The following is a 15,023-nucleotide window of genomic DNA, read 5'->3' on the forward strand; positions in this document are numbered from 1 at the left end:
GTAAAGTTATATTCAAATAAAACAATTTTATCAGCATGTCGAAAGGTAAACTGACCAGTCTGTCTGTAGTAGGTACTAACCTTACATTCTGGTTTTGTTTGGTTTTTTTATTTCTTTATAATAGTTCTGCACAAGTATGATTTTCATTTTCTCTAAAATGTATGACAATTCACCTTGTATACAAGATAAAAATAAGTTTGGAAAATAGGTGAAATTTTTTTTTTTTTTTCAGCCATATTTAGTTCTATCCACCATTTCAGTAAGAATAGAAAGACCAAGTTTTGGGACCTTCCATCTCCAACATTTATCTACTCGTCCTCTATTTATCAGACAAAGAATTTCTAAGAATATAATCATGGGTCCAATATGGCATTTGTTTCTGGAAAACTGATCCATCTCTATGTTAAATATGCAAGAAAACATTGCACCTTGTGAAGTTGGATAATTGAATAGGATCCTTGAAGTATGACTTTCTATTTTTTCTTATCAGGAATACTAGAAATACTTAGCAAAGACAGCTTTTAAATTAAGAATACATATCAGGGGCGCCTGGGTGGCGCAGTCGGTTAAGCGTCCGACTTCAGCCAGGTCACGATCTCGCGGTTCGTGAGTTCGAGCCCCGCGTCAGGCTCTGGGCTGATGGCTCAGAGCCTGGAGCCTGTTTCCGATTCTGTGTCTCCCTCTCTCTCTGCCCCTCCCCTGTTCATGCTCTGTCTCTCTCTGCCCCAAAAATAAATAAATGTTGAAAAAAAAAATTTTTTTTTTAAAAAAAGAATACATATCAGAATTTATGCTTTTTAAAAACTAAGTAGGTTATCAAAGAGAAATACTTAGTATTAATTACAGTAACATGTTTTAGATATGTCGTGTACAGCAGCTCCATTAGTAGAAACTCCAAATAGAAAAGAACTACAATGCTCTGTTGGTCCAAGTTTGTTTCCAAAATTTTTGTAAAATAACAAGGAAGGGGCATCTAGCTGGTTTAGTCGTAAATAGAGCATGAGACTCTCGATTTTGGGGTCATGAGTTCAGGACCCACACTGGTTATAGTGATTACATACATACATAAATACAAAAGAAAAAAAAATAACAATGTAAAGGAGAGAGTTATAGAACCAGGTGCCAGAACCAAACAATGATACTTTGTGCTACACTTTACTTCATACCACTTGAGGTAAATTTCACTAATAAAATGAACTTTTTCCTGAGACTACTTGTTTCTCATTCAACTTAAAGGACAGTTGAATCTGAAACAAAATTAAAATTGGAATGTTAAAAAGGTGTAGACTGATTTTTTTTCTTTCAGACAAATTTAGAATGTTGAACTACTGTATCCTGCTGTTAAATTACAGTTCTTTGTTGTTGTTTTTTTTTATCAAAGGAACTCTTCTTACCACCATACTTCTATGAAATACAATCCTGAATTTATATTACATGCCAATACTTAGTTCTAAACTGGGTCACAGAAACATATGTTACATACCTACATTCACTTTATTATCCCTAACCAGGTATCATTTAAGCTGCAGCCTATAATCAACCTGAATAATGCAGCTATTTAAGTGACTATATCATTTGAAGTACTTCACAAAGGGAAAAAAAAAAAAAAAAAGAATATTTTAAAACTATAATTTAGACTGATTCAATCTATTGCATTTTCAAAGCGCTTTTAAATATTTCTAAATTGTTAAATATTTGAAATAATAAAATATGATATATAATTTATTTACTATTTTTATTTTTAGAGGTGAATTTAAATGTAGAATCCAAATGGAAATTTATAAACATTTTCCCTAAATATGTCATTCTTTAAAACAGGGCCCTAATTAACTCTTGTATCACACTATATTTTTCCTTATTTTATTTTATTTTATTTTTTTTAAGCATATAGTGCAACAATGATTTCAGGAGTAGATTCCTTAGTGACCTTTACCCATTTAGCCCATCTCCCCTCCCACAACCCCTCCCGTAACCCTGTTTGTTCTCCATATTTATGAGTCTCTTCTGTTCTGTCCCCCTCCCTGTCTTTATATTATGTTTCCCTTCCCTTAGGTTCATTTTATCTCTTAAAGTCCTCATATGAGTGAAGTCATGATTTTTGTCTTTCTCTGACTAATTTCACTCAGCATAATACCCTCCAGTTCTATCCATGTAGTGGCAAATGGCAAGATTTCATTATTTTTGATTGCCGAGCAATACTCCATTGTATATATATGCCACACCTTCTTTATCCATTCATCCATCGACGGACATTTGGGCTCTTTCCATACTTCAGCTATTGTCGATAGTGCTGCTGTAAACACTGGGGTGCATGCGTCCCTTCTAAACAGCACCCCTGTATCCCTTGGATAAATACCTAGTAGTGCAATTGCTGGGTCGTAGGGTAGTTCTATTTTTAGTTTTTTGAGGAACCTCCTCCATACTGTTTTCCAGAGTGGCTGAACCAGCTTGCATTCCCATCATACCATATTTTTCTATTGTAATTTGTTTTCCATATGAAAATCCATTATTTTTCACTCAATAATTAAGGTGTAAAATAAGATACAGCCTATAAAAGAGGAATGTGTCAGGGAAGCAGATAGAGGGCTTAATTTTTTTTTTAATTTTTTTTTTTAAACGTTTATTTATTTTTGAGACAGAGAGAGACAGAGCATGAACGGGGGAGGGTCAGAGAGAGGGAGACACAGAATCTGAAACAGGCTCCAGGCTCTGAGCTGTCAGCACAGAGCCCGATGCGGGGCTTGAACTCACGGACCGTGAGATCATGACCTGAGCTGAAGTCGGCCGCTTAACCGACTGAACCACCCAGGCGCCCCTAGAGGGCTTAATTTAATCTAAAATAGATTTGATAATATATGGTAATATTTTGAATATAAAACTTAGTTTACCAACTCTATATTGGTAAGATGCCTGCTTCTTTACTTCAGTAATGATAATGGACTGCTAGTTATCCATTAACTCTCTCCTAGCCATTTTTTTAATGACAAAGTGTTTTGAAATGTTTTCTTAAATAGGAACATTAAAATTAAAATTTAAGTCTAACAAAGCAAGTCAAAATTATGGGTCCGATACTATATGACCATGTATATATGTACACATATACATATACATACATACTTACAAATACATACACACATATGCTAAGACTAGTCTAATTAAGTGAACAAATATATATTTGGGGCTGGGAAGCAAACAAAAAGAAAACTTTGTCAGGGATTTCAAGCTTCTTATGCAGACAGAAAATTTTGGTCTAATGCTAGAGTTTTGTTTTTAAAAAAAAATTTTTAACGTTTATTTTTGAGACAGAGAGAGACAGAGTGTGAGCGGGGGAGGGTCAGAGAGAGAGGGAGACACAGAATCCGAAGCTGGCTCCAGGCTCTGAGCTGTCAGCACAGAGCCTGACGCGGGGCTCGAACTCATGGACCGTGAGATCACGACCTGAGCCGAAGTCGGACGCTTAACCGACTGAGCCTCCCAGGCGTCCCTAGAGTTTTCTTTTGTTAGAGTTCTGTTTTGTTTTGACTGGTTCTCCTTCTGCCTGACCCTTTCTTCCACCTGACTCCTTAAATTCTGGTGTCCATCAGGGTCTCACCTCTTTCAATCTTCTTCTAATGCTACAGCACCCCTCCTAAGCTTTAACAATCTGATGTTTCTTTCCCAAATCCTCTCTCCAGCCCTGATCTTGATACTAAGCTCAAGGACAATCCTTGCAATTAACAACTAGAAACACCACCTGGATGTCCTACATGCATCCCTGTGCCCACATTTTCGAGACTAATTTAATACATTCTGTCTATGGTCAGAATAAACCACTTCCGTGCACACCCCCTCAACTTTCTTACCCTTCCTGCTGCATTGATCTTATTTGGTAGAAAAACAACCATTATTAAATCTATGTCTACTCCAATTCATTCCCATGCAGCTCAACAGGCCTGGAGAGAAATATGCAACCATGCTGACCTTTAAATTCATGACAACTTTAAATGCACTTTAAATTTATGATGACTTAGCTCAAAAAGACCTTAGATGCTACTACCCACCAATTATATTGTATTTCCATAGTTAATACACTCCTTTAGTCTCCTACAGGATAATTCATACTTCCTCTCACTTTTCAAATTTCCTCACTCACAATCATTCCCAGTTGATGTCCATCCTTCATTTCACTAAAAAACTAAAGCAACCAAAAGATAATTTCTACTACCTCCCACTCTTATCAATTCCTCTATATCTACATTCTCTGCTTTTTCTTTTTTTTTAATATATTTTTTTAATGTTTATTTATCTTTGGGAGACAGGGAGACAGAGTGGGGGAGGGGCACAGAGAGAGGGAGACACAGAATCCGAAGCAGGCTCCAGTCTCTGAGCTGTCAGCACAGAGCCTGATGCAGGACTTGAACCCACAAAGCGGGATCACAACCTGGGCCAAAGTCAGACACCCAACCAACTGAGCCACCCAGGGGGCCCTTCTTATTATTATTATTAATGCATTGTCTGTGCTCCTATCCCACTTGTGCTCTAGATTCCAACCCTCCTTGATTCAAAAAAAGTATACTGTTCAACAATTTACTATGTATTTTCCTGCTATCATCAATTTTGACATCAAGATGGGTTATTTCTCCTGAAAAACTCAACCCCACTGAACTCTCCAATTCCTTTTTGTTATTATTATTTGAGAGAGAGAGAGCACGCGAGCAGGGGAGAGGGGCAGAGGGAGAGACTTAACTCCGATTTCTACTCCCCATTCTATATACTACACTATGTGTATTTAATTCTTCCCTGTTCTCTCTTGAGCCCACACCAGTGATGCTTTTTACCCCCATTATTCCACAGAAACTGCTCCTGGCAAGAGACCAGGGGCCTCCCATGTGGACCAATGTTCCAACGGTCACCTTTTACTGCTCATCTTGTACTTGACCTATCAAAAACTGTGACACAGATAATCACTCCTTCCCCCTCGAAACACTTCCCCACCCTTGGATTCTAAGACAATACATTCTATTGGCTTTTCTCCTATCTCAATGATCCTCCCTTTTGGACTATAAATTAGTTCTTTCTTATCCCTCACCTCATTTTTGTTTCATCTTTGTATTATGAAATTCTTCAGAGAGAAAAACTTGAAAAGCATAAAGCTCAAAAAGAATACAATAGTGTTAACATTTCCCACACGTGCTTGTATATGTGTATATGTGCATGTTTTGAACTGAACTATATGCTAAGCTGTGGATGCATGAAACTTCATTTCTTTATCTTTTGGCATATATCTCCTAAAGAACGTTGTTTCCTTTATAATACCAACAGCATCTAGAAATTAACAGTAAGTCAAATGCCTTTTATAATTCCTCCACCCTAATCAGATTACAATCAAGGCTCATGTACTGTATTTGTCCCATCTCCTTAACCTGGAAAAGTTCTCTCCACTTATTTTTTTAATGACATTGACATTTTAAGAGACTAGGCCAGTTGTTTCAAAAAACACCTAGATTTTGAATTTGCCTCTCTTCTTTGTGTCATTTAACATATTCCTGTATCTTCTGTATTTCCTATAAACTCTTAACAAGGGACTTTCTAAGGGTTGTCTTTGGGCCTTTTCTCTTTCCTATTGGTTTTTTCAAACAGTTTCATAGCTTTAAATACCATTTACCTGTTGACAACTCCCAAATATATAGCTCTAACCATGACCTCTCTCCTGAACTCTAGATTTGTATATCCAACTATATACTCAATATCTCCACGTGAATATTTTGCAGGTATCTCAACTTTTCAATGTTTAAAATCAATAATGCTCCTCCATTGCCTTCCCCATTACACCTAATGGCAACTCCATTGTTTCAGTTGCTTGCCAAAAACTTAGAAATCATTCTTGACTCCTTCTCATATGTACATCTAATCTGTTGCAAATTAATATATACAAATGGAATCTGACTACTTTTCATTCACTTCCACTATAATCATCCTTATCCAAGGCACTTCTCTTAAATTATTGTAATATCGTTCTAAGTAGGCTCCTTGCTTATGCCCTTGGCTCCCCTCAGTCTATTCTTACCCACCAGCAGCCAGTCTGTTCTTCCCTGTGATAAACCAAACCAGATTACATCATTTCTCTACTGGAACCCCTCCAGTGGTTTTCCATATCACCCAAATGAAAAGCCAAAGTCACCAAAATTAACTAGATAGCCCTATATGATGTAGATTTCCTTAACTCTTTGAAAGCATTTTCTTCAATTCTCTTCCAGGCACACTGGCCTCTTTGCTATTCCTTGAAGATGTCAGACAACCCCCCATCTCAGGTTGTCTTTGCACTTGCTTTTCCTTCTGTTTGGAAACCTCTTCTCCACAGACACATAACTCACACATTCCTCTCCATCATTTCTTTATGAAAGGTCACTTTTCGGGGCACCTGGGTGGCTCAGTCGGTTAAGCATTAAGCATCTGACTTTGGCTCAGGTCATGATCTTGTAGTCCGTGAGTTTGAACCCCGCACTGGGCTCTGTGCTGACAGCTCAGAGCCTGGAGCCTGCTTCAGATTCTGTGTCTCCCTTTCCCTCTGCCCCTCCCCTGCTCGTACTCTGTCACCCTCTCCCAAAAATAAACAAACATTAAAAAAAATTGTTTTAAAAAAAGATCACTTTTTCTGTGGGACTTTTCCTTCACCATGCTAAGTAATAAACTGCAATGCAGGCATTAAAACTGTAAGAATTACATATACCAGAAACTCCTTTTTTGCTTTTGCTTTATTTTTCTCCACTTACCACCATCTAACATGCTAGACATTTTGTTTGTTTATTGTCTATCTCTCTATAGTACAATACATATGCAACGTAAGCTCCATGAAGACACTTTTGCCTGTTTTGTTAACTGCCATATCCCTGATGCATAGAAAATAGCTTGATATGTAGTAGGCACTCAATGATTTATTAAATGAGATGAAAAAAATCAGAGTAAGAAAGGAGATGGCTGGAAAAATTAGGCCTTTGTAATTTCCTTCTTAAAAAAATGTATTTAAGTATGTAGGCATGCATTTTTAACTTGAGATAGACTAGCAGTAATGGCATGTGATTAGGCAGCCAGAGAATAAAGAGGATTAAAAAATAGGTAACCTTTTAAGGTTCCTAGAATCTCTAGTACCTAGGAGATTTTAAGATATTTAAAACTTAAATTTTTCCTTTGTTTTGCTAAAATACAAAATTATTACATTCTGACTTTTTTTTCCCTTGGTTCTCTGAGCTACCTGATCCTTTTTTTTTTTTTATTTTGTCAGTTCCCTGCTCCCAGGTACAGTTCTAGAAGTATGGCTTCATTTTAAGAATTTTCAGCAGGAAGGTTTGGGAGAAAGCTGTGAGTGAAGCAGATAGGAAAATCTTAGTGATTTTTAAATGGCCATACCAAATTTCTGCAACATGTATGCCATGCACTCAAGTGTTGCTTAACAGGCACTTAATTCTGCCTTCCAGTAAAGAGAATTTTTTAAATGAGTATCTCCAAGTTCAGAAGAAATCCTTACAAACATTTCTAACAGCTGCCAGAATTCCTCTGAACAGCACCTAGTTCATTGCCATGACTACATTCTTGGCAGTGCTCTCTCCAGTCAAATTTCTGAAAATATCTGGTATGAAACAACAATATACTTGACAACTGCACTGTATGATGAAAGAATGGGTGAAGATGTCTCCTAAATCATGTATCATAGTGGTAACAAATGCATCCAAAAGTTCAAAACCTCTTTTGAAACCTCAGCATCCTAGCCAGTATCATTTGGTACAACCGGCTAGTTTCTGCTAATACTAAACTAACACACAAACCTGCACATCTACCATCTTGTTTCAGTCCAACAAAGCAGTTGATTTTCAAGGTACTGGTATCTAGATGTTCTAGTCCTAAACTATACATGGTACAAATATATCTTTTTTCTATGAATCCTTTCCCTCTCTTCAAACTTCCCTAATTTACAATAAAACAGACGATGCCAATATATTCTAAAAATTAAGAATATAGTTTTGGAGTCAGGCCCCAGACTGAATCCCAGTTCTCTAACTATCTAGCTGTACTGCCATAGGCAAGTTTATTTTCAACGTTTATTTATTTTTGGGACAGAGAGAGACAGAGCATGAACGGGGGAGGGGCAGAGAGAGAGGAAGACACAGAATCGGAAACAGGCTCCAGGATCTGAGCCATCAGCCCAGAGCCCGACGCGGGGCTCGAACTCACGGACCGCAAGATCGTGACCTGGCTGAAGTCGGATGCTTAACCGACTGTGCCACCCAGGCGCCCCGGCAAGTTTAAAGTATACAAAGTATACAAATTCCCTAGGCCTCACGGGGGATTACCATGAGGATTAAATGAAATAATATATAGAAATCACTTGGCATACTGTAGGACATGAGGTACTCACTAAACATTAGCTACAGTTACTGCAACATCTCAAAAATCTTAACTCTAGAATAACCTTTACAGTCTCTTACATCCCATGTCTCATATTTCTTGTCTTTATAAATGAAGGCCCCTTCCTTTTTATCCTTATTGCCTGGACTTACACTTTGGTGCTGGTCATTTTTAACGGTGATTATTTTAACTTCATTCTTATTCAACTACTTTCCTCCAGCATTTTTCCTACTCCTTTTCTTAACCTAATTCAGTAATTTTTAAGTCACCTTTAGTATCTTTGCAACATGTCTGTAATCTTACCCTCTGCTTCAAAAGTATTTATTTATAGCAAGTATTTTTCAAGTAGCCACTGTCTGGCACTAGGGTAGGTAATGGAGACACAACTGTAAACTAAACAGGCACAGTATGGTAAAAGCTCTGCTTTGAGGAATTTAAATAACATTACTTCTTTCATGCCCTATGTTTCAAATCATCTCCTACGAGGCAGGTTTCTTTAGAGCTACTACATCACAGCAAACAAAAGAATACTGACACTGCAGTAAAGCATCATAGTTAAGAGTATGGATTTTGCAGTCAAAACCAACAGAAATACTCCCCTGACTAGCTGTGTGATCTTAAGGAAAGTTTCTTCACCTCTCTAAATGCTTCACTGGTAAAATGGGCATAATATAATACCATACGATATGGTTATTATGTAAACTGAATGAGATAACACATATCTGTTTAAAACAATTTTTCCCACCTAATAACAGCAATTTATTACAAATGCTATTTTCCCTCTCTCCAAATCTCTTCCAAGTGGCACCCTCCTCCTCTAACTTTGTACAACTCCTAAGCTTTCCTCCTTCAAGCTTTTCAGAGGAGCTGCAAACAATCCCTAATCCCACTCAATCTGGACTAAGAACTCCCTTAAGAACTTTCAGTTAAATCCAGTCTGATTATACACTTTAGTGTTCTATGTTTACCTATCACCCTCAGAAGAAGAAACAAAAAAAAAAAAAAAAAAAAAAGGAAAAGGAGTATTCCTTGATTTTTATTCATACTAACACAACTATTCAGGTATCAAGTATCCAGAAGATCTTTTCCCAAGTTTGTTTTAGCTGTGTTTATGATAAATCTTAACTTCCTAAAAACAGATGTTTCAAAATATGCAGCACCTATACAGGGCCATCACAAACATTTATTCAGGCCCTGCTATGAAAAGAGGCAGGTACGGGGCGCCTGGGTGGCGCAGTCGGTTAAGCTCCGACTTCGGCCAGGTCATGATCTCACGGTCCGTGAGTTCGAGCCCTGCGTCAGGCTCTGGGCTGATGGCTCAGAGCCTGGAGCCTGTTTCTGATTCTGTGTCTCCCTCTCTCTCTGCCCCTCCCCCGTTCATGCTCTGTCTCTCTCTGTCCCAAAAAATAAATAAACGTTGAAAAAAAAAATTTAAAAAAAAAGAAAAGAGGCAGGTAAACATAAAATGAAATTGCTACTGAAATCTACTAAAATCGGGCTTACTGAACTGTAATTTTTCATTAGCTAGGAATGTGAAATCTACTTAGTTTCTAACAATTAATCATTGGAATATTAAATTTTATAAACTGTGTATTTCTAGACAAGTCTGTAGCACTGAAACTAACAAATATAGCTTCCGACCAAAATTGTAGCATTCACAGAGATAAATGAATAAACACAATTTGAAATTTTCACTTACTCAAATTCTGTAGCATAATATTTAAGAAAGCCCAGTAAGAGGTCCCCAAGATTTGATTCATTCTTCGAGAGGTAAGGAGGAACATTACATGGAGCTTGATGTACAAGATGCAGCTGTATAGCAGGACTAAAAGATTCCTGTCAAAAAGAAAAAGGGGGAAATATAAAGCCATTTAAAACACACACTAAAAACTTTACAAATCCTGACGTAATGCTCTCTGAAGAAGAGAGAAGAAATCTTTATGTTGGCAGTTTGGAAATCTGAAGTTTTTCTCCTACTAAGGATTTCACCAGTATTTGGAGTATGCCAGAAAATACTTAAAAAACTAAGAGATTCTAAACCTTGGCTGAGGTATATCACTCATTTAAGTGGATTCCTACAGTAGCAAAAAATTTTCTAACTCATAAACCCTTACTGTACATACTAAGATTTCATCAAATTACATATGGATTTCTTTATAAATGTATCTCCTTAACTGCTTCTACAAGGAGCAGTTGTACTTTACAAAGGGTTAAATCAAGCACAAGGTAAGAGCGTTTTCTAACTGTCACTTAAAATTTCTCTTAGAGGCCATAAAAGTAATTAATATATGTATATTACTTATACCAATTTTAAGATTCTTAAAATTTTATTTCATTTTTGTATTTTGTATCTTAATGGGAAGGAAAGACAGAAATTCAACATGAATTAAACTTCAAAAGACAAAGAAGGCAGGGAAAAGAAGAAAGATAGGAAACAAACCAGCAAGCAATATTCAGCAAACTTTTACCACAATATTCATAAAGGAGGGTATCATTCGCTTGTAATCCATGCTGAAACAACACACTTATTGGAAAGAATACTAATGGATACTTATCTTTTTGCTGATAGTATGCCATTCATTTTCATGTATGATCTTTATTAGTAACAAATTCTGGCTCTAAAACATACTGAATGAACTATGGAGGTTCTAACGTAACACATATCCACGTATTAGAAAAAAACTTTAAGGTAATTTGAACACTATCCTTAAGATGGGTTTTCTACATGCCTCTTTGCCATCAGAGTAATAGATTTTTTTTTAAGCAACTTGTTCAGGCAAAACAGCTTATCCTTAAGGTTCCCAAATACCTAACAAATCAACCTTCGGTTTATGGATATCAATTCAATTAGTAATGTCTAAGTCACTCCATTAAATTAAAAAAAAGGCTCCCAAAAAACTAAGCTGATACAGAGCAACAGGGTAGTGCATCTATTTAAAGGCAGTCCTCGGGGTGCCCGGGTGGCTCAGTTAGTTAAGCATCTGACTCAATTTCAGTTCACATCATGATCTTACAGTTCATGAGCTCAAGCCCCACATTGGGCTCTGTGCTGGCAATGCGAAGCCTGCTCGGGATTCTCTCTCTCCCTCTCTGTCTCTGCACCTCTCCTTTCACCTGCTTGCAAGTGTGAGTGCGCACTCTCTCAAAAATAAATAAACATTTAAAAAAATTTAAAACCCTCAAAACTCCCAGTAAAAATAAAGGAGCAAGAAAAAAACAAATTCTCTCCCTGTCCTACAATTCTATCAATAATTTTTAACTACCAAGAAGTAATAGATTATCTTTCTCTCAGAAGACCATTCTACCCCAACCACAGTTTGTAAAGCTGACACTCCTAAACCTGGAACTTCCCCTTACACTTCTCTCAGATTTAGTATTACATTATGAGACTAAGGTAGAAATCTACATTGTCTCTCCAACTAGGGGGAGTACAAGAGAAGCCTCAATTCCTAAGAAAGAGTGAAAGCAGAGGGGCAGCAGGAGTACTGCGTCTACCACCCTCTGTCTTGTACTGGTAAGTATAAAACTGGACTTAGGACAGCATTTTAACTTGTAAAATTTAAATGTTATTTTCTGGCTAATTAAACAAAAAGATATAACATAAGTTCAAATGACAAGGAGAAGAAAAGTAGATCACTGTTAATACCTTCTGCTCAGAAAGCTTTTTACTAATTTTGATTTCTAGCGCATAGCACACTAAGAATTCAATTTATGAACTGATGCTGAAATAAAACAGTCATTTTCTTATCTTAATTCTAAACCTGTTTGAACCTCTTTTAAAATTTTTATTTTTTTCAATAATTTAAAAAGATCAGTAACTGTAGATTAACAATGAAGAGTTGTGAGACCTACTCTACTCAAATGCTGAATGACTTGACTAACAGTTTGACCAGTCTCCTTTTAGCTCCGTTATTCTTTTCCATGGTCACATACAAAAAGGGCCATGGCATATATACTTGAGAACCGAAGGAGAAATCCAAACTAAAAAAAAAAAAGAGAAAGGGTCTAAAAGATGCCATAAGTAAAACAGAAATTCCATTTAACCATCAGAAAACCCCATTGTTAGCAATCCTAAAATTCATATAGAACCACAAAAGGCCCCGGAATAGCCAAAGTAATTTTGAAGAAGAAGACCAAAGCAGGAGCCATCACAATCCCAGACTTCAGCCTCTACTACAAAGCTGTAATCATCAAGACAGCATGGTATTGGTACAAAAACAGACACATAGACCAATGGAATAGAATAGAAACCCCAGAACTAGACCCACAAACGGATGGCCAACTAATCTCTGACAAAGCAGAAAAGAACATCCAATGGAAAAAAGACAGTCTCTTTAACAAATGGTGCTGAGAGAACTGGACAGCAACATGCAGAAGATTGAAACTAGACCACTTTCTCACACCATTCACAAAAATAAACTCAAAATGGATAAAGGACCTGAATGTGAGACAGGAAACCATCAAAACCCTAGAGGAGAAAGCAGGAAAAGACCTCTCTGACCTCAGCCGTAGCAATTTCTTACTCGACACATCCCCAAAGGCAAGGGAATTAAAAGCAAACATGAACTATTGGGACCTTATGAAGATAAAAAGCTTCTGCACAGCAAAGGAAACAACCAACAAAACTAAAAGGCAACCAATGGAATGGGAAAAGATATTTGCAAATGACATATCGGACAAAGGCCTAGTATCCAAAATCTATAAAGAACTCACCAAACTCCACACCCGAAAAACAAATAATCCAGTGAAGAAATGGGCAGAAAACATGAATAGACACTTCTCTAAAGAAGACATCCGGATGGCCAACAAGCACACGAAAAAGATGCTCAGCGTCGCTCCTCATCAGGGAAATACAAATCAAAACCACACTCAGATATCACCTCATGCCAGTCAGAGTGGCCAAAATGAACAAATCGGGAGACTATAGATGCTGGAGAGGATGTGGAGAAACGGGAACCCTCTTGCACTGTTGGTGGGAATGCAAACTGGTGCAGCCACTCTGGAAAACAGTGTGGAGGTTCCTCAAAAAATTAAAAATAGACCTATCCTATGACCTAGCAGTAGCACTGCTAGGAATTTACCCAAGGGATACAGGAGCACTGATGCATAGGGGCACTTGTACCCCAATGTTTATAGCAGCACTCTCAACAATAGCCAAATTATGGAAAGAGCCTAAATGTCCATCAACTGATGAACGGATAAAGAAATTGTGGTTTATATACACAATGGAGTACTACGTGGCAATGAGAAAGAATGAAATATGGCCCTTTGTAGCAACATGGATGGAACTGGAGAGTGTTATAATCAGTGAAATAAGCCATACAGAGAAAGACAGATACCATATGTTTTCACTCTTATGTGGATCCTGAGAAACTTAACAGAAACCCATGGGGGAGAGGAAGGGAAAAAAAAAAAAAAAAAGAAAAAAAGGAGGTTAGAGTGGGAGAGAGCCAAAGCATAAGAGACTCTTAAAACTGAGAACTGAGGGTCGATGGGGGGTAGGAGGGGGGGAGGGTGGGTGATGGGTATTGAGGAGGGCACCTTTTGGGATGAGCACTGGGTGTTGTATGGAAACCAATTTGACAATAAACTTCATATATTGAAAAAAAAATTAAAAAAAAAAAGAAATCCCCATTGTTGGTAATTATTCACATTACAGAAAGATTCTCTGCTTTAAGAAAAATTTCACCAAAGAATTTTTTTTTAAGGGAGCTGCCCCATTGCACATGTATTTAAAAATAATATACACTACCTTGGATACGAGTAGGCAGAACTTTAACATATTAGAAAACACATAAAGAACAACTGAAAAGTCAAAGGAATTACATCCTAAATCCATGGAAAAACAATTTAACTGATAGAATGTAACATCTTTTTAAACGCATTTGGAGGTGAGGTGGGTTATCGATACCTGCTGTTTGTTTTTAATGTAGGGAAGACATCTTTATTCTGTAATGACTTAATTCCTGCAAACATCTGCCAATTGATATTTAAAGATTTTTGAAGATCTGTACCTTCTGTACCTTTTTTTCCTTTTCAATCAATGCCAATTTAAGAAAAATTTAAATGGGCAACCCTTTGAAAAACATCTGAAAAGTCTCAATTTTTCTTTGCCCATAGAACTGCTTCCCCCCAAAATGGCAAAAACATCTTTTGCCAAATTCCATCATTTTCTGAGACTGTGCCATAATATCTTACCTTTAAAGTTTGAAATTAGACAATTAAGCCCTTTCTAGAATAAAATAGACTGGCTAAACTTTTACTTGCTAACTGTTCTTTAAAAAGATACATGCCTTAACTGAAAGAAGACTATTTTTTACCTCCAGGCAAACAGAGAAATTTAAGTTACATAGTATTCTAACAATATAAATTATTAGACCCTATATATAAATGTTGAGGAAGGTCTCAAAGAAAAAGATAACTGATATAGACTACTTAAACAGAGTTCTGCCTAAATAGAAAAAGAGCTAAATGATATATTAAAGTCTCACCAACCTTTCTTAATTATACGCAGATTACCACGAATTCGGTGATACATGTTAAAGACTGATCATGAAATTTCCTTTAAATTATATTTGCTTTTAGTAAAATGTTTAACATTTTGAAAGCAACATAAGCATCATAAAGTAGAAGCACTATAA

The 15,023-nt window shown here is 36.9% G+C and overlaps 1 protein-coding gene across 2 annotated transcripts in view; it reads right to left on the reverse strand.

Annotated features, from left to right (window-relative positions):
* Window positions 1–15,023, reverse strand: part of TENT2 (terminal nucleotidyltransferase 2) — a 73,144-nt gene that overhangs the window by 8,891 nt on the left and 49,230 nt on the right. For both annotated transcript variants that reach the window (XM_040449891.1, XM_040449883.1), the window contains exon 12: window positions 10,082–10,218. In XM_040449891.1, coding sequence (XP_040305825.1) covers window positions 10,082–10,218 — 137 coding nt within the window. The remainder of the gene's footprint in view (window positions 1–10,081; window positions 10,219–15,023) is intronic.

Source organism: Herpailurus yagouaroundi, unplaced genomic scaffold (assembly GCF_014898765.1).
Source record: "Herpailurus yagouaroundi ecotype Mexico unplaced genomic scaffold, PumYag 29, whole genome shotgun sequence".
NCBI classification, from domain to species: Eukaryota; Metazoa; Chordata; class Mammalia; order Carnivora; family Felidae; genus Herpailurus; species Herpailurus yagouaroundi.